The 21081-nt window shown below is 37.6% G+C and overlaps 1 protein-coding gene across 1 annotated transcript; it reads right to left on the bottom strand.

Annotated features, from left to right (window-relative positions):
* Positions 1-13904: 13904 nt before the first annotated feature.
* Positions 13905-14737, bottom strand: LOC137935135 (uncharacterized). The gene has a single exon (XM_068779798.1). It carries the CDS (start codon positions 14615-14617, stop codon positions 14048-14050), a length of 570 nt encoding a protein of 189 aa, XP_068635899.1. The 5' UTR covers positions 14618-14737; the 3' UTR covers positions 13905-14047.
* Positions 14738-21081: the final 6344 nt, after the last annotated feature.

Here is a 21081-nt window from a genome sequence, read left to right as displayed (position 1 = left end):
TAAACTACCCTTGTCCTAATTACACCCAAACTCTAATACGTAAAGATAAGTCATTGCATAATTAAATAACTCAATATAAATAGAATACTAATATGACTACAACACCTTTAAACTGAAGCTCTTATGTTAGACCTAATTCCATAATGTTGGAAGATAGGGCCCAAGTCCACACGACCAAGGAAGACCCACATATCCAAGTGTATTAGAAGATGGGTCCAAGCCCATAAGACCAAGGAAGACCCATGCATCCAACAGATATAGAAGACATGCTCAAGGCCCATAGGACCACATACAATTATGGCAGGATGGTAAATAAAGAGTTATCTCATAAAGATGACATTGATGTAATTAAGTCAAAATTATAGGGTTAAAACCATTAACCATTACCCTAATTTCAGGGCTATTATTGTAATACAATAGTTTCATTAATCTATATATAGAGCTTCAAGGGGAGGGTTAGGACATCGAGTCCATAACCTCTTCTTCCTCTGGTTTTCTCCCTGTGGGTCTCTCTCTCTCTTTTTTTCTCTATGAGCTAAATCCATGGAGTCCTGAAAATCAAAATGGTATCAAAACTTTGATTTTCAGGACTCGTAGTATAGTAAACCAGTTTTTTTTCTTTTCCCGTATCTATGCTTTTTTATAGTAGCTAGAATTGGTTTTAGATTTTGTTTTTTGTTGCTGGTATTTTTAAACTACTGCTTCCTGATCATCACCCCGGTAAACTGCTTCATGTTGTTCTCCATGGAAGCCATCCTGAGTGCACTCTCGAGCCCATCTAATTGGCAACAGCTTCGTTGTTGGTCATTGACAGCACTCTTATAAGAACTTCCTATTCCATTATATGATATTGAAGTTGTCGTCGTTGCCTCTGTGCTGGCTAACAACAGATTTTGGAAATTCGGTCCCTGGCTCGTCTCCTCTGGTCCAGTTTTTTTTATCTGTCGAAGATTGGATCATCGTCCAGCAAATCACTTGGAAAATCATTTAAGCTTCCGCTGGTTGATTACCATCACTGTGTATCATCGTTCCAACTGACAGATCCTCTGTTCAAGAAAACTCAACCGAAAAAAAAGGGGCCTGCCAGCGTTTCTGCTGCTCGACTCTGTTCCACCATCAACGTCAGTATTTCCAGTTTCAACGTCGGTTGCTAGAATTGAGTAGTCAGGGGAACTCGTCGCAATTATTCGCCCAGAATCAACAAACACAGCTCGGTGCACCAGCTGTATCAGCGGCTTCTCAATTCCGGGATGGGGTTCGGGGCGCCGGAGCTGTTTCTTATTTCAAAAAAAATCTCTGCCAGTACGTTGCCGTGTTTAGAGGATCACATCTCTATTTTGGACGTTGTTTCGGAATTTATCTTCCGAATTGCTGTGCTGCCATTTTTTTACGAACACAGCTGCCATCTATCTTCGAAAAATTATTTTACGTTTTTGCTGTCTGGAAGATTGCCATCTCGGGAGCTAATAATATTTTTTCGGAAACTCTTTTGGGCCTTGCATTGTTGTCTTCACTGGAACTTTCCATCTCCACTGTCATCCAGCCCGAGACTTCGAGAAAATCTATCTGCTTGGTTTCCGCGGGGGAACGAAGATATCGTGATTGCACTGAAGAAGACGACATTGTTGCCAGATTCAATGTTTCCTAAGTTAGGAAACGTATTAAAGGCGGGTCGAGTGCCTGCTTCAACCCGGACAGGACCGAGTTCCCATCCAACCCAGCAACCCGAGGGAACTTACTGGTTCTGTTCCACCGAGTTAACCCAGCGGGTTGCGGTTCAAGTCATCTCAATGAGTCAACTCAGGCATGGCTCACTTATTTTTTTGCCTCGATATATGTGTCCACGACCCAAGGTATACATATTTCTTCCACGACTTAGATATATTGATCTACTATTTGACTCGGCACGACTCGGTAATTTTTCTATGGCTGGATTATTATTTTGAAGTAATGACAGATTATTCCTTGGTCAACATATTAGTTGGTACAGGTATGTGCATTGGATTATTTTATGGGTCCTTTTACAAGGATTATTTTTGTTCATGTTACATGGGCCCAAGCCCATTTCAGCTGCTATTGTGTCTCTTTTGATGAGACATTATTATTGAAGAAGAGGTGACCTCATATCATTATTTATTTGTCCCTGTAAAAAATATCAAAAATATTTGCAGTTAGGATTCCTTGACGAAGGAACTTAATTCCCTGTAAAAATTATAAAAAATATTTGTGGTTTGGATTCCATAATGGAGGAACTTAATACCCCGTAAAAAATATCACAAATATTTGCGGTTGGGATTCCATGACGGAGGAATTTAATACCTCGTCAAAAATATAAAAAATATTTTTAGTTGGGATTCCATGACGAAGGAACTTAATACCCAGTCAAAAATATCAAAAATATGTGCTATTGGAATTTTATGATAGAGGAACTTATTATTACATGTATGTTACTTCTCCCCATTAATGTCATATATTACTCTACCACTTGAGAGTCGTTGTCCTGTAGAAGGACATGGTGGTGGGGGTGGACACTTCAGAGCAATGCCGATAGACACACTACCTACAGAAGACGAAGTGTGCCCTACATCCAGTATGAGTTAAGACTGGAGTATGGAGCAATGTCTTAGCGGCTAGAAGTGATTTACTTTCACTGATATTATGTTAGCTGAGCCTCATGAATGAGAGCACCAACGTGAGTGGGAATGTTGGAAGATGAAGGCATATTGGAAGATGTGCCATTTTATAGAAAAAATATTTTATACATCATTTACAGTAAGTTGGGAGTTCATGTTGTTCTCTCACCCCTAGCCTAAGGGGGAGTGTTGGAAGAGAAGGCTCAAGCCCAGATGACCAAGGAAGACCCACAAATCCAAGTGTATGAGAAGATGGGCCCAAGCCCATATGACCAAGGAAGACCCATGCATCCAAGAGATATAGAAAAAGGGCTCAAGGCCCACATATCAAAGAGAAGGCCCATAGGCCCACATACAATGATGGCATGATGGCATGATGGTAAATAAAGAGTCATATCATAAAGATGGCATTGATGTAATTAAGTTAAAATTACAGGGTTAAAACCTTAAACCCTAAACCCTAAGTTCAGGGGTATTATTGTAATACATTAGCTTCATTAATCTATAAATAGAGTTTTAGGGGGAGGGTCAGGATATCAAGTCCATAACCTCTTCTTCCTCTAATTTTCTCCCAATAGATCTCTTTCTTTTTCTCTATGAGCTAAATCCATGGAGTCCTGAAAAGCAACACATAATAAGTTAGACTTCTTATTGTGTAAGACTTCTTATGCCTCCTCACGTGATCATGGTGGGTCCCATATCTAATGGGTTTGGGCCCATCTTCCAACACACTTTGGAAATGTGGGCCTTCCTTGATCATGTGGGCTTGGGTCCATCTTCCAACACTCCCCGTCAAGCCAGGGGTAAGAGAACATCATGAACTCCCAGCTTGCTGTAAATGATGTATAGGATCTTCTCAAATAAAATAGTAGTCCTTCATATCTTCCAACACTTCCCCTCACGTTGGTGCTGTCTTCCATTAAGCTCTGCTGGCATAAGATAAGTAAGAGTATAATCACTCCAAGCCGTATGACAACGCTCCATACTCCAGTAATAACCCATGCTGGATATAGGGCACACTCCTATCATTCTCAAGTAGTGGCACTCCTATCTTTCGCAGGTAGTGGGTCTACACGTAGTACTCAGAAGTGTAGTAAAAGCTCCTCCAACACCTTGTCCCTTCACAACACAACAACTCTCAAGACGTAGGAGTAATAAATGTCAATTAAGGAGCGTAACATATATGTAGTAATAAGCTCCTCCATCACGGTGTCCCACCAGGGCACCGACTCTCACTGGTAGAAATGGGTGATAAATGCCTATGATTCACAAGACGGCGATAAAAGACGTGATACGTGATAAGTACATATCATTCACAAGACAACAATAAAGTATGTGATAAGTGGGTAATGTCTATCATTCACAAAACGGCGATAAAGGACCCACAGGTATATATATAAAAGTTTCAATGGACTTAAACACCCATATACGTATATATGTATGGACTTAAACTCCCAACCGAAGCAATACGCAAAAGGTTGGCCCAAAGAAGTATGTGAGAGTCAAATAAAGGATGGTAGGAGTAAGGTTGTCAAATAACCAATAGGTAATGGGTAAACAGGAAGATGGGATGTTGAAGCCACCACTTCTTCAATAATAATGTCTCTTCCAAAGAGACACAATAGTTGCAGCTGAAATGGGCCTGGCCCATATAACATGAACCAAAATAATAAAAATCCTTTTAAAATGGACCCATGAAATAATCTGATGCAATATGTTACGAATACCTCAAAATAATAATCCAACCAGACAAATAGAATCGAGTTGAGCCGAGTCAAGTATCACCAATAACTACCACAATCATTATTGCGAGTCAGGATTCTTGATCTTCAATTTTTTTTACTGCATAAAAATTGTTCTTAGATGTAAAAGTTTCATCTTTTGAGCTCCCCCTTTCTTGAATATTTTGGTCACATAAGACTTACCACAACATATGGAATAAAATACCTATTTCTTATACTTCTTCTACTGCTCCCCCTCAAGTTGGGAGGTAAAGGCAGTGTTCCCAGCTTGAACCAAATAAAATTGATGTAGTAACCAAAAAAGGGGTAAGTGAGATATTTTCCTGATATAGTTGATCAATAATAGCAACTCAAAAAGTGACACAAAACAATCGGCCTAAATTCGGATTTTTCAATGCAACATGATACCAGTATGACCTTTGATTCTTCCAATGCAAATATATTCTTAAATATAAAACCGATTGACATGAAATTTTCTCCTTCTAAAACTAGACTTAAATAAATTTCATCCAAGTATAAATTTTCTTCTTAAAATATACTTCTATTGAGATATATAATCTGATAGAATTCGGTCTTTACCGAACTAAGTACTCTTTCCCCTTTTTTCAGCATGACCATTGACTCTTCCAAGATCAATATCTCCATATAAAAAACTCAGATTGAAAATTGGTTGAATAGGTAAGAAAATAGACTTACATATATTTTTTATATATAATTCTCCATACAAAGTCTCGTTCTTGATAGCATAAAATAGCTCGGAAGTTGAAGCTTTCTGCTACTGCACGAATCTCTTTTGCAATTTGACCTTTGCGGCTTCAAATATCGATTGCCCTTTGTAGATAACTCCAATTGTGAAAAATCATTTTTCCTTGGAAATTAGACTCGAATATATTTTCGTAAATATATAATATGCAATATGAAAAGCTCAGTATAGAGGTGAAAACGTAAATCAAATAACAGGTATAGGGACTGGAAAAAAAGATAAATATGAAGCTAAACTACTAGAGATAATAAAAAAAAATCACATTACCTCTATTGGTTGACCGAGTCAACTCACAAAACTTGCTCTGATACCATGTTGAATTTATGAAAAAGAGATATACTTCATTGACTTATTGTAATCAGAGTACATGAACCCCTATTTATAATAGAAGAAAGTAGTAGAGTCTAATTACACTTAAACTATCCTATTTTCAATTACACCTAAACTCTAATACTAAAAGATAAGTCCTAGCATAATTAAATAACTCAATATAAATAGAAGAATAACATGACTAAAATACCTTTAAACTGAAACTCTTCTGTGAAACTAGCATCCATAATAATTGTGGCTCAATTAGACTTCTTATGCCACCTCACGTGATCATGGTGGGTCCCATATCTTATGGGCTTGGGCCCATCTTCCAACACTCTTAGATATGTGGGTCTTCCTTGGTCTTATGGGATTGGGCCCATCTTCCAACAAAGATAAAGAAAATGGGTAAGGGGAGAGGGAGAGAAAAATACGTAGAAGGAAGGGTAGAGGGAGAGGGAAAGGGAGAGGGAAAGGGAAAGGGAAAGGGAGAGGGAGAAAGAAATATGAAGAAGAGAAGAAGGAGAGTGGAATAAAGTGGTGGGAGCCTTAGGAGGAGCAAAGGAAGAAGGGAGAGGTAGTGTTAAGTTGTAGAGCCTAATTAACGCCTTACGCTGAGTCGGTACGTAGATCGAGTCAACGTAAGTCACCTGAGGGTAGTTTTGGGATTTTATAATTGTATTGTGGTTATCCTAGTTTTATTTTTATATTTTGGGGCACCGTTATTAGGGTTATCATCATTGAGAAGGATTATCAATTATGGCTGAGTGATGTTCGAGAAAAATACTTGAGTGTGTGCGATTTTTCTTGTAAACTATTTTATCTTCAAAGTGAATTACTACAACGATGGAAGACAGGACGTAGTCTCACCTTGAGGCGAAACTGTATAAATCTTGTGTTTTTTGTATTTTATTTTTATTTTGTTGTGATTCTTATTGCTCTCGTTCGTTTTGAATTAGGGCGTCTAATTCCTAACAGGTAGTGAAAGGGAAACAAAAAAAGGAGGAAGGGGAAAGGAGGGAGAGAGGGATTGTTCAAAAGACTTGGAGAGGGATGGGGTGATGAGAGAAAACTTCGGGCGGGGGGTGGGGGAACCTATGGGAGAGAGTGAGAGAGAGGAGTTAGAGGGGGAGAGGAGAAAGATGGATAATGCAATCATAAAATTGAACATAATATAAGTTTAATATATCAGTATAAGCCCTTATGAATGTTATTAAACATAATATGAACCTCAAAATGATGAACATAATACAAGCATAATATAAGCATGACAACCCATGCCAGTGACATTCAAAATCATATCTATAACAAAATTATTATAGACCCCACATAATCATGTATAAATAATTACATTAAAATATATAGTAGATATTTACTAATAGGTAAACACAAGTTTAGTAGAGCTTCTCTATAAGCGATAGTAAAGGTGGGAAAGATAGAGAGCGTAAGTCAACCTCAACTCTAGTCTCATTAAATCAAGATTAGTAAGGGTCGTAGTAATTTAGTCGATGTATTGCTATATTTGTGCCCTTGATTTGAATTATTTGGATGAAATATGACTACCAGATTAAAAATTTGTAATGTATAGTTCAAAGTCCTAAGAGTTTCTTTGGCCATCTAGAGAGAACAAACCGAGAGAGAGTGTGGGGGGGGGGGGGGGTGTTGGGGAGAGAGGGGAGGCGGGGCAGAAGAATGAAAGAGAATAATGCCCAATTGGGGAGAAAAGAAGAGAAGAGAAGAGAAAGAATAGGGATATGGACTAATTCCAAACCCTTCCCCTTAAGCTATATTTACAAATGCTACAAGTACCAATATTATAATTACACCCTTCACCATAGTAAGAGTGAGGTATAGACAAAAAACATAAACTAATTGCATCAATAATACTCCAACATATTTATATCTTCCAGCACTTCCCCTCAAGTTGGGAGGTAATGGTAATAATCCCAACTTGGAACAAATAACATAGATATAGTAATAATCTCCTCCATCACAGTAGCCCAAGGATAAGTACGAAAGCGAGCACAAACTCTCAAAGGGTAGAAATAGGTAATAAAACATAAGTCGAAACCAACCTCAAATGATTTCAAACAAATATAGTGATAATAATCACTAAAGTGGGTAATGCCTGTCATTCACAAGACGGTGATAAAAAAACCCAAGTGTACCAATAAAATGTCTCAATGGACTTAAAACACCCATATATATAAAAGGGACCAACCAAAACAACACATCAAAAAAGGGTTGGCCAAAGGGAGGAAAGTGAGAGTCATATAAAGGACGGTAGGAGAAAGGCTGCCAAATAATAAAGGGTAATGGGTAATGAGGAAGATAAGATGAAGAAGTCGGGGTCATCATGTGCTTTATTTTCCTAAGTAAGTCCAATTCTTCATCATATGAACACAATCAGCAAATAATGAACCCAAGGCAAGCAACTAAGGAGTTCATTTCTAATAATAAAGTCTCAATCAAAGAGACACAATAGCAGTTGTAGTAATGAGCCAATGCCCAAATAACTTGTACCAAATATACAGTTATACAGTAGCAGATAACCGATAAATAATGAAAGTCTTTAAGAGTAATAAAGACACATGAAATAATCTACAACGAGTCCATCTTTGAATAAGGCAGTTGTGCACCAAGTAATAAGCTAAAGATAATCCAGGGTAATAATCCAAGTAAAAAAATGAGTCACGATGAGTCAAGAGTTGAGTCGGTGTCAGACCAATATAGCCCGATTGCGAGAGGAATTGGTATAGTACTCGGATCGGGACCAGTATACCGGAGGCAAAGAGGCAAAGAAAAAGTCGGCTGAATTAGGCTAACTCGTGTCCAAGTTGACCCGGTCCGAGTTAACTTGAGTTAACCAGAGCAGAATAGTATCGGTATGGTCGTTGGTTCAGTGGTTTGAACCCGAAAGATTAAATACAAATAGAGATTGACCCGACAGGTAGTGATTTTTCCCATATGACAATCCCCTTCATCTCTCTCTCTCGACTTTCCTCCTTTCTCTGCAATAGAGATAGATAAAAGGAGAGGATATACGATAATACTGTTCTACTCAATCACTAGCATTGAGGACATAATCTCATATGACTTTCCAAGATAAACTTTCGTCTACGTATAATGTGTTGGATGACAGTGGAGACAATTGTGTTAATCTGAGCAAAGCAAACTTCCAGGAGATTGCCAATGAGGGTAGTGTGAGAAATAGTTGAAGATATAACTTCCAAAGATATGCCAGCAAATTATGGTGATTCAGTATTAACAAGATACCTAGCAGCCAAGATACTGTATCGAGATATAAGTCAACGATCAATGATGATGCCAGCAAAATATTGTTGAAGCTTGGGTACCAACTTGGGATACCAACAATCAAAGACAACAATAATGAAACTTCCATTGTTAATGGTGGATTAAAAGAGCATGCTAGCCAAGAAGATACCCGGAAGATTACCAGGCATTGTGGCGCTTATTTGATGATGAACTTGCTAGTCAACAACTGGATAAGTAACCAAGTAGGCAATCGAATGAGCATATATCAATACAATCAGAGAATTCACTAGATCAACTTGGAATGAGTTTGACAACTAGGCTGGATGAGACCAATGAGAGCAATACAAGAGCAATACGACTTCGAGAGAAATACCAGAGAGGATTGGTAATGCCAAAAACTTTCCGAAAGTAATCTCAACTTGCCAGCGTAATAACGAAGTCTACTAGATTTGTGATTCATTCAGTATCAGTAGCGTTGAAAGTTTAATGTAATCACATAGAAACCTTGCTGATAATCAACAATAATCACGTAAAATCACTTCTAGGATTCTACACAGCAGGGACTACAATCATGTCTCTGATACCCGACAGCAACAAAGCACAACAATTTGATTTTTTGAGATGAAGTTACTGGATGATCAGTAGAGACGACGATTAGCAAGGAAGACTATCAGCAGGGACAACGATATCAATAAGCACCAGAAACCAGAAAGTTATCAGCCTCTAGTCAACTCCCAATACCAGCAATGCAAACGAAATATTTTGCTATTAAGGAGAGTTTTTGAGCTGAACTATAAAACACAACAACAATAGAACGACGATAATAATAGCACTAACATAATGCAATTCTTGATGATCCCAAGCAGTAGCAGATTCACAAAGAAGACTTGACATATTGACATGGGTTTTTCCCTCCACCGAGAAATAGAAAGTTTGGAATTCATAACTATGAATCCTGAAAATCAATCCCTGCTATGATACCATGTTGATATTCAGGACATCATAGATTACATCTAGGGTAAAGAAGAAAAAGAAGAAGAAGAAGAGACAAGAATGCACGAGGATTTGAAAGATTTGCAAAGAGGTGCTTCTTTTCTCTCAAAATTGAACTTAGAAGGAATTTCAAGGTTGAATGCTTTGACTGGTGTAGGTATGCCAATAAATGCTCTTTAACTTGTCGAAGGCATGTTTGGTAGGTAATTTATAAGTTCTCCAAGCCAAACTAGTTATAATTTAACTTTTTTGCAAAAAGTTGACATGACTTTGATCGATCAATTGTGGGTATCGACTATAGTTTTGTCAAACAATGGCTTATTGATTGATGGATTGATTGATCAATATTTTTTTTATAGGTTTGACACATTAAGTTGTTCGATCAATGTACTCAGATTGATCCATCATGCAATCTTCCTACTGGTTGTGCAATATATGTTTGATCGATCAGTAGAAAATCTATGATTCATCGTGCATTATGTACCTCAATGGCAAATTCTATATGATCGATCAAACTGAAGGTGTGATCGATCATGTTGCTTACTTTTCCATCATCTAGACAAGATTGATCGATCAATCTATAAGGAATAATCGATCATGCTTTATAACTCTTTCTAGCCAAGTTTTGATTGATCGATCAATCACCCCTAATTGATCGATCAAGTTTTATTTTTTAGGCCAAAGCACATTCCAATTATTCGATGATTCACAAACAATGATCAATCATGCCAAAGCTAGTTACCTAAATGTGACTTCAAAGCATAAGTAATTTTAGTCCTAAGACATTATAACATGTATGGAATATAGGTATGCATCGGTAAAATAATTCATGAGTGCAAATATCCTATAGCTCCAAAAATTTCAATTAGACCTCAAGAATTTTGGGTTGCTCTGTTACATAGGTGGAGTACTTGAGATTTGCTACACTACTTAGACTCTAATATTCAATTCTTCATTTCTTTTCTTGCGGGTGTTTCCTCAAGATGACTTGATACACTTTTAAAACTCAAGGTCTTGAGATATTCATGACGATTCTTTCGCATAGGCCTTTATTTTTGTCTCTTAAAGGAAGTGCATTTGACATGCTTAGTGTGCAATTGTTAGATCAATTAAGTCTTGCTATCTTCAAAATTTGGATGCGACTCAACCCTCGGTCAACAATCTCCTCTTTTTTATGATGATAAAATCTTATATAGGAAATAAAATAATAATAGTTTCGAAGAGTAGGAGAATAAAAATTAATCTAATTTGGGAATAAGATCCCCCTAAATCCATGTACATTAGGTTTTCAATTTTATTTTAATTTTGTGTATTGGCCTCTTTGTCATAAGCAAAAAGATATTATTGTAGAGAAAAAAAAAGCTTCATGACCTTTCATTTAATATAAACTGTATCAGATTTAAAAAATGGAGTGACTACATACATCATAGACAATGTGTACTAAAATTGAGTCAAACTCTGCCAACCAAGGTTAATCCTAGCTTCAAGTGGTGGGGGTGGAGCGACATGGCTGCGGATAGTCTGGAGCATAGAGTGGAGCTTGAGCCGACTCGTTAACTTAACGAGGACCCAGGAGGCGGGAGATGTCTTTGACTCTTCCGGTTCGAGATAACTCTTCGTTGTTTCGTTTTCCTCAGGGAAACGCAACTAGCCCCTGCCTTCTGAAAATAAGAGGAAACAACAATTGATGAACAATGTATCTCTTCCCCACCAACTTTTCCCTCTTGATTTTCTATTTGCCCAGATATAGAAACATCATACCTTCAAAAAAGGGAGAGACGACGACAATAGAGACGTAACAGGCCCCTTTGCCGCCTCCCATGTTTCTCCGCTGTTTTCTGGACACATATATTTGTTTCTAAGAATCATCGTTGTCTATTATAGAGGATAACTGGGTGTTCTCAGTTGCCAATGGCGAAGCTTGTTAAGAAGCTTGGAAGTAGGTAGAAGAAGCTGGGACCAAAACCGTTGTTGTGATTCGCCTTCCAAATTCTCCAGCGGTAGCATTTACCGTTGAATTTTTTTGTCTTGTCTCTCTTTCCCATCCGTCTCCAAGGGCTTTTTGTATGTAACTAGCAGCCTTCGTTCTCTGTTCTCCCTTCGCATTGAAGCGTTCCATTAGCCTTGTGGAAAGGAAAATCATTTATAGGCTTCGGCACGTGACTTGTCACGGTTGTCGTTAGGTTTCATATATCCTGTAAACAAAGTGCGGGATTCATAGGTTTTTACACAAAAGTTTTCTTTTTCCTGTTTTACTTAAGCTTTATAGGATTCATTCATACAACAGTTCTAAAGGAATCCCAAGGTGTGAGAAGATTCCATGAAGAATTTGAGGAGGAGTAGATGGCGTTCTACTCGAGAGACCCAAACAAGAAGGTGAGGTTCGTGAGCAATTTTGATCTATATTAGTTGAAAGCTGCGAACTGGAGAGGTACGCTCGGCTGCATCGTGGCTCCTAACTTTGAAGGCCCAGAAGAATTGCCAAAATCTAGTAGGTATTTTTCTCCACATTTGAATTGTTATCCATGGCGGATGTCCAGACGAGGATTTACGGGCTAGGTTAATTTTTTTTAACAAATCAGACATCATGAATGGTTTCGAAAGCAAACTTTCCCATCCGGTGATCAATTTTGACTACTAAACATCAAACGACATGGACATATTCAATCCCCTAAACCAAATAAGATTTTCTTTACATTCCTCGTTCCCATCTCATGTTTTCATTCCGTCGGTTACTGGACTTCCAAGTTCTTCGTTCGTCATCCTTTTATCGTTTTGTCAGTTTTGGTTTCAATATTCCAAATTGACATCTCATGAATGAATGAATCCTGTAAAAAAAGTGTGGGATTCATAAGTTTCTTTTTACTTCATAACTGCTGCTGTATAAATCCATGCTCCGATGGAAAAAACAAAAAATGGGCATGCGATTAAGTCTTCCAAAACCATTTTTCTTAATTTTTTTTTTCTCTCGATGATTTGGTTTTTCAGTCCTTGAATCAGAACGATCTGATTTAGTACAAATAGATAAAACTAGCGTTGCTTTTCAAATGAATATTTTTGTGTTTGATTATTAAATAAAGTTTATGCATAATTATGCAGCTTTTATGAATAATTTTATGCATACTGTATAGATAATTTTATGCAAGGTTAATATACAAAGGTTATGCCCAATTTTGTGTAAAATATATGCATAATTTTATATACAATTTATTTGACATGTATTTTATGCAAAGTTTTAAATGTAAGTTGGAGCTCGATCTCGAACTCGAACTCGGTTAAAATTATTAGGCTCAAGCTCGATTACAATTTTAGGTTAGAGGCTAGGCTCAGCTCGAGCTCAGGTTCAGTTTATTTAAATCAAACCAGGCTCGAACATAAATAGGTTCGGGCTTCCCTCGAGTTGATGCTACCCTTAGTCATCAATATGATTCCTCTTGACAAATTCATATAGTTGAGCTTGCCATTGATCTGCACTGAGCTCGTCACCAATCCCACAACCTGAGTAGGTGTCTTCCCAATAGTGTCTTTGGGTACCCATTGACTTCTCCACTTTGTGAAACCAAACTTTTTGGATTTAATTTCTTTGATCGTCATCTTCTTGGTCAGGTTGATGCAGTCCTCGTTGGTGAGGTCAACTCCGATCTACATATGTATTTATGTTTCATATTATGTCATTCTAGGTTCTCTTTTTTTACATTGTAACGTGGTATTCTTTTTTTAAAAAATTACATGTTAACTGTTAATTGATTACCCATTTATTTGGTTGATTAATAAGTCAAATGGAATTTTCACACATTTATTTTAGAAACTATCTATTTTAAATTGTTTTATCAAACCTCAGCTAGGGTAATGTTTCCCCAGATAGAGCAAGGTTCAGTGGAGCTGATTCCGTGTAATCTGCCTCCATTGATGGCGAGCGCCTCCATATATGGTCAAATTACAGGTCTTACCGCGAGAGACAGTCCCTGAACTACATACATCTATGTAAATTTTTTAATACAGTTTTACTCAACTCTCCTAACCCTTAACACTTCGAACAGATCTGGGGAATAATGCCAGGCGAGTATATTTGATGAAGACCAGCAGATATGTCTCAAGGATCAGATCATCCTTGCACACAGCTAGACCAACGAAGAACTCCTCGAACACGCGAATATAATTACGTGTCGGAAGAAGGGGAAAAAGAAAAGCCACCAAAGATTACTTATGTATCAACGTGATAATATCAGAAACATGTGAGAACAACTGATCAACGAAGAAAAAATAATAATAAGAGAAAGAAAAGTGAAAGGAAACAGACACTGACTTCCTTCCCAGTAATTTCTCTTCTCTCAGGTAACGTTTTCCGACGCCTTCCAACTGCTGGTCACACTCCACTGATCAGAATTGGCGGCAGAGGCGAAGCCATTTCCGCATTTGGCCACCGTTCGCACGCTCTCAATGAGAGCCTCCGTCCTCGTCTCCTGGGATAGGATCTCTGTCAGCTGCTCTGGACTGATCACCAGCTTCACCTTCCACACACCCGATGTGTTGCTCCTAGGCACTACCTCTGCCGTCTCCGCCCTTCTCCAAATCCCCTGACTGTCGAACGACATACGGTAAGGTGCAGCAGCGGCCGCCGCGGATGCTACGTCGCCCCTTCTGGCCCTTACCCCTCCCATCTGCGGCCCCAGCGGAAGGAGATAGTAAAGCTCCCCGACGAGAAGCTCCTCGTTGTGAAGAAGCGGCTGTGGCTGCGAAGAGAGAAGGTCAGTGGAGTGGAAAATCCCTTGTCCCGGAAACTCATTCGTGATGTTCTCGGCGCTGATGGGCGGGTAGAGCTCCATGATCCCGCCATTAGAAGTCACCACCTTTATTACATGCTCCGCCTCCACCAAACCCCGAAAGACACAGTTCCCCATGCCGCAGATCTACCCCAATGGACTAACGTCTCCCTCTCCCTCTTTTCGTCTATTCCTGTCTGTCGGTCGATTTTGCCGCTGAAGAGGAGAGACGAAGAGGAAGAAGATAAGGGTGGGAGAGAAAAGACTCGAGGTGGGATGGTTCTAAAGAGCTTCCCGCAGACAGACAGATCTTTCTACTGTCGCAAAGCCGCACAGTCGGGGTCCATGGGTCGCTCTCTTTTTTCCTTTCTTCCCATGGATCGGGACCCACCGGACGGCGACTCGTTGCATCAAAAGTTGTGTAAGGTTCGGGTAGCTCTCGGCGGAGACTGGAGTTTGTTGTGTTAAAACAAGAAAGAGATTATTAAAAGAGAAACAGGTCAAAGATAGGAGGGCGAAAGATTTGACCGGAAAGAGACTCCCCAAAGAACAGAAGAGAGAAAACGACGGTGCCCAGGACTCCATTTTGCATAATTTGCCCGCTCTGTGTGCTTCGCCCTCGGCTTAGGGATCCAATTTGCTCACACTCGGAACAGTGGGTTGATGCAGTAGTTAGAGCGGGATCGTCGTTCTGAAGAAACTTCTCAGGGGTGACTGGTTTTTTTCTTCGGAAAGCTTCCATATTTCCATTTGTCAAAGTTAACTACCAAGTTGAAATTACTAATTGAAAAAGGGTACAGGAAAGGATCCGTGAGGAGTTTTTTAAGAGTAGGAAGAAGGAAAGACAATTGAAGACATAGGTGGCCCACAAATCATGATACGTGATTTTCGCTGATTTCCTCTTTGAATTGACGGCATCAATTAAGACGGCTAGAGGTTTCACGGCCTGATTTTTGTTGGTAAGAGGCTTCGTTCACAGGCAACACATCCCGTGGAGGAGCAAGAATTGATCCATAAATTAAGCTAGTTGTTAGATATGAAAATCCAATCATCGGAATTTGGACTTTCCATCAATGGTTCAGATTATTGACATCCATCAATTGTCGTGATTGACAGATCTTGATCACTAGTTTGATCAATGACAAAAGTCAAACTTCTCAAGGGTGAAGTATGAAGAATTAGTTAAAGGGTAGTCAATCAAAAGTCAAAATTAAGGTATCAATCAAAATCAAAATCAAAGTCAATTATTGAGATCAAGGCCCGATTGATGGTTAAGATAAAGTAGATCGCATAAGTAAGATCAAATTAAAAGAATGCCAATTAGGTGGTATTAAAGATGACACATGGCATTGTAGGAAAGGCTCACCAAAGCAAGAGGGACAACACATTGGTTATCCATGGTGTGTTTGGAAGGCTCCACTTTAAAGTAAAGGTGACAAAAGATTGTGAGGTACCACATCCTCATCAATTAGAGAATAAGTCTTACCATGTTATGTATACTAAATAGCAAAAGATTAGGGAGAGAAAAAGGTGGGTTGGTTGAACCACCCCCGGGAATTTTTGGAGACCAAGAGAGAAATCTTAGAAGAACTTTGAGAAAGAGGTTTTTGAAGGAACTCTATCCATCAAGTGAGAAAGGCTTTGCCAAGATATCAAAATTTCAAATCTTTGCTAGATTTCTATTGTTGGCATAACAACAAGCAGTCCTCTTTGCCACAACCTTAGATACATCATCACAATATGAGATCAAAAGTTTCTCGCCAAACACTAAGTGGAGACTAATGCTAAAACTAAAATTAGTCGATCAAGGAGGTTGCAGACATTCATCCAGTTAAGAAAAACATGAAATGAGTTTGTGAGATTAAATCAAATGATTAAATTAGAGGTTGGACCATTTTGAATTTTCATAATTTTCTCTTGTTCTTGTACCAATGGTCATATTGATTCGTAGCTCAACTCTTTTGTACATCGACAATAGAGAACTTATATTTTGAAAGGGTATTTTCTCCATTTGCTGATATATAGAAGAAAGACATTTTCATCATTTTTTATTAGGGATTATTTAAAAATAACCAATTTCAATATTGCTGATACCGACTTCAAGTTTCTACGGGAGTTGGTATCGTTGATATGTATCTGTTGCACCAACTTTGCTTTTTGTTTTGCTTTTTAAACCGAATCCCCTATCTTCACTATCCATGGAAATGGAGATTGCCAGAGCCCATTATTACTCTCCTCACTGCCAAAAGACTATTTTCCCACCACTGGAGCTAATTGTCATCATTGGAGGTGTCGCACTGCTCGTTCTTGTAGTCAAAGGTGACAAAATCTCGTTGACCCTCTCTCTCTCTCTCTCTCTCTCTCTCTCTCTCTCTCTCTCTCTCTCTCTCTCTCTCTCTCTCTCTCTCTCTCTCTCTCTCTCGATCTCGACTCTTTCTACCGCTCAGTGTTGCCTCCTTAACCATATTAGGCTCCCATCTAGCCGCTTCTCAAGAGAGTATCTAATCTCTAACAATTACGGCTCATATTTGCCAAAATTTTGATTGATTAGGGTTTTGTCTACGTTTGAGGTTTTCTCTGGTTTACCTAATTTGATTGATTTTCTTGAAATTAGGATTAAGGTGAGGGGGAGCGAAGGGAAGGCTAACAAGAAGAGGGGAGGGAGGGAACAAAAGGGGAGGAGAAGGGATAAGGGAGGCAGGGGAGAAGCAACGGAGAGGGCAGGGAGGAGAGGGAACAAAAGGGGACGAGAAGGGATAAGGGAGACACGGGTGAAGGGTGGGAGGGGGCAAGGAGGGAGGAAGGAGGAAGGGGGAGAAGGGAGGAAGGAAGGGAGGGAAGAGAAGGTAGGGAAGGGAGTGGAGGGATCATTTGTTCTCATGCCTTCAAAGTCAAATTAATTGAACTTAGGATCATTTGTGCTCATGCATTCAAAGTCAAATTAATTGAACTTGCACTGGAATGATCGATCAACATCTGACAATGATCAATCATCCAAAAGTGCAAAGGCCAAGATTATAAAACATGATCGATCAGCCTAAGTTGATTGATCGATCATCCAGAATATGGCAAAATCATGCTATAAAGCATAATCGATTTTCCCACTTGGATTGATCAATCAACACTATCCATTCAATTGAATTTTACACTAATTGGTTGATCAACCTACATGGCTAATCGATCATAGATAACCTTTCTTGTTAGAGACATAAAACATGATCAACCATAGAAAGTTCATTGATTGATCATACTTGCTACACACTACTAGCAAATATTGAATTTCTGAAAAAGAGAAAAACTTCACTGACTTGATGTAATTTGAGTAAGAAGCTTCTATTTATAATAGAGGAAATAAGTCGAATCCAATTATAATGAAACTACCCTTGTCCCAGTTATACCCAAAGTTAAATACTAAAACATAAGTCCTAGAATAATTGAATATCTGAAAATAAATAGAAGACTAAAAAAACTAAAACACCTTTAACTGATACTCTTTTGAGTGACCTCCTCCTATGAGATTTTTTTCAAACTCCACCTTAATAATTCTGGCTCTATGAGATTTACTCTTGTGAGAGTCATGTAGGACTTTTTGGTAGAACTAACTTTAGTACTTCTGATATTGATATCCCCATGATATAACTTAGAATCACAAAAAGTTTATTGCTCAAGAAACTAAATTCAAATATCTTTAATTGGATACCTAAGTTGACATAAAAAGTTTTGTTCTTGAATCTTCTGTTACCACTTGATTTTTCTTCATTCTGTAGATTGACACTTGCTGACTCTAATGAAAGTATCTCTTTACATATAGGTCAGATTGTCATGAAAGTTACTCCTTATGATACTAGACTTCGATAAATTTCATTCAAGTATAACATTCCATTATAAATATACTTCTTTTTCGATAAAGAATATGATAGATTTTGGACAGTACAATCTAGCCGAGCTAAGTATTCTTTCTTCTTTGGCCATCATGACCTTTGAGTCTTTAGATATTGATATCTCCATCTAGAAAAGTCAAATTGAGAATTATTTTGATAAGTTAGAAAATAGACTTTTAGATATTTCTTTTGAAATATAATTCTTCATATAAAATCTTGTATCTGATGACATAACCCTAAAAGATTGAAGCTTTCTTTTGCTACTTGAACGTCACTTGTTGTTTGACCTTTGTTGCTTCAAATGTCAATTTCTCTTTGTAAAAAACTCCAATTGCCAAAATTTATTTTGGCTTGGAAAGTAAACTCAAAGATCTTTCCATTATATAATTTGAAATATGAAAAGTTCTTTATAGAGGTATGAATGCCAAGGAAACAATGGGTACGGGACATGAAAGAAAAAAAAAGGTAGAATATGAAACTAAACTACCAAAGATGATAAATCAGAAAAGGATCACATTATCTCTATGGGTTGTCTGAGTCAATTCACAAAAATCGCTCTGATATGATGTTAAATTTATGAAAAAGATAAATACTTTACTAACTCGTTCTTAACTGAGTACAATGTGCATCTATATATATAATAGAAGAAATAAATAGAATAAGATTACAATTAGACTACCCATGTCATAGTTACACCCCCAAAGTTTAACACTTACAAATAAGTCCTAGAATAATTAAATAAGTAAACATAACTGGAAGACTAATATAACTAAAACACCTTTAACTTAAAACTCTTTCGCGAGACCTCCTTCCATGAGACTTATCTTAGATTCCATATTAATTAAGGATATGTGAAACTTCTTGTTATGAGAGTCATATAAGACTTTTCCATGTCTGTTCTTCAACATAGCCATGTAAATAGGAAAACACCAAACTCTGATTTTTAGGTACACAATAGCTTTGGAGGTGGGCATGTCATTTCTCAAAATTATGTTTATTTGATGGGCTCTAATGTATTAAACTTCTAAAACCATTTAGTTGCATCATCATCATACATAAAACCAATTTTCTAAATCTGGCATGCAGCATGATCAATCAACCTACAGGGATTTGATCGATCATACAAAATGTAGTTTGGTTGAAGAAAATAAAGGATAATCGATCAATGTAATTGATTGATCAATCATATTAAAAGCTGCCATATTGAGCTATAATGAATGATTGATCTTAGCATGAGCTATGATTGATCATCCAAAACACTCACTGGGTAGCCCATTAAGCATGACCAATCAATCGACCATTTATGAGAGGTTGAGAATTCAATTGATCGATCAACAAGCTCATGGAACACAAAAATATAACCATTATATATGGTTGATCGAACATAAATTTCTAATGATCGATCAACACTTTTTTCATCTTTTCGAAAAAAGGCAATAAACAACTAGTTTGATGGGAAAACTTATAAATACCCCTCCAAACACATTGTGAAGAGTAATGAGAGAATCTATTGGTTATTGCATTCAACCATTGTTTTATTTGAAATTCCTTCACCAAACCCATTTTTTAGAAAAAATAGCTACAAACTAGAAAAAAATTGCCTATCTCTCTCAAATTCTCCACGTATTCTAGCAATCCAGATACTCACCTCTTGTGCATCAAAGGTTGGAGATATAGAAATCTTAAGGAAAACATTGTCTCCAAAAATTTCATGGGTGTAAGTTTTCCTTTTATTTTTGTATTTTCATTGTTTCTTCTCAAGGCTAATCTATAGCAAAGAGATTAAGAGAGCTTGCTAGAACTAAAATCTAGCTGTGTAATCTCAAGTAAAGATTTGTAATCATATTTTTGAGCATAACACATGGCTTAAAAGAGAGTCAGAATCTCTTTTATGTAAAATAACAGTTAGTTGAGCTATTAAAAATTTCCCGAGCAAGGGTTCTTTGCAGCCAACTACCAATAAGGGAACATCAATAATAAAAATTTCCCATCTTGTATTATGGTGTGTACTCATTAAAAATTTTACTTATTCTTAATTTTGCATAGAAGTACTTATTTTTAACTTAAAAATCCAATTCACCCCTCTCTTGAGAAGCCACCTAGGCCAACATATATTAGACAACAAAGAGCTATGCTAAATGAAGAATTACTTGATGCTCTAGTTCCACCAGCTCCACCTTCACCTTCTCCACCATCTCCACCATCTCCACCATCTCTATCATTAGCAGGCTTACCTCCACGAGTACGTGGACGGGCTCATACATGGAGACAGAAATTGTAGTTTTTTTCTTAATTCATACAATGACTGAGTTGTATAATTGAAATATTTCTTAGAATGTAATTTCTCATCTGTATTAGTTCTTGAATTTGAATAGGTGGATATTTGAAATTTTATATGTTCTTGTAATTTTGACATGTGTATATTCTAAATGTTACGTGTCCTTGAAATTTCAACACATGTATGTTTGAGTGACATTGTGATTTGTATGTCCGTGTATTTTTTTTAATTGTGAGTCCATAAAATTAAGACATCAGGTTTGCATAGAACTATGCAAGTAGCATTGTAGAGAACTGGCACATATCTATGCTAGTGGTTGTGTTAAAACAATGCCTCATACAATGGTTGCCATTTATACTATAATATTTTATTTTGTTTTAATCACCTAGTTACTTATGATAGTAAATAGATGAGTAGTTAAAGGCTTAAAAGATTAATTTTGA

Source organism: Aristolochia californica, unplaced genomic scaffold, assembly GCF_029961685.1.
Source record: "Aristolochia californica isolate CCGP_79_NKW_82.1479 unplaced genomic scaffold, dmAriCali1.0.hap1 SCAF_6, whole genome shotgun sequence".
Taxonomy (NCBI): domain Eukaryota; kingdom Viridiplantae; phylum Streptophyta; class Magnoliopsida; order Piperales; family Aristolochiaceae; genus Aristolochia; species Aristolochia californica.
Note: the sequence above shows the minus strand (reverse complement) of the source record. Positions and strands in the feature narration are given on the sequence as shown.

What these genes read in the sequence shown, in the direction of transcription:
- LOC137935135 (XM_068779798.1), bottom strand. Translation starts at nt 14,617, where the DNA reads ATGGGGAACTGTGTCTTTCGGGGTTTGGTGGAGGCGGAGCATGTAATA.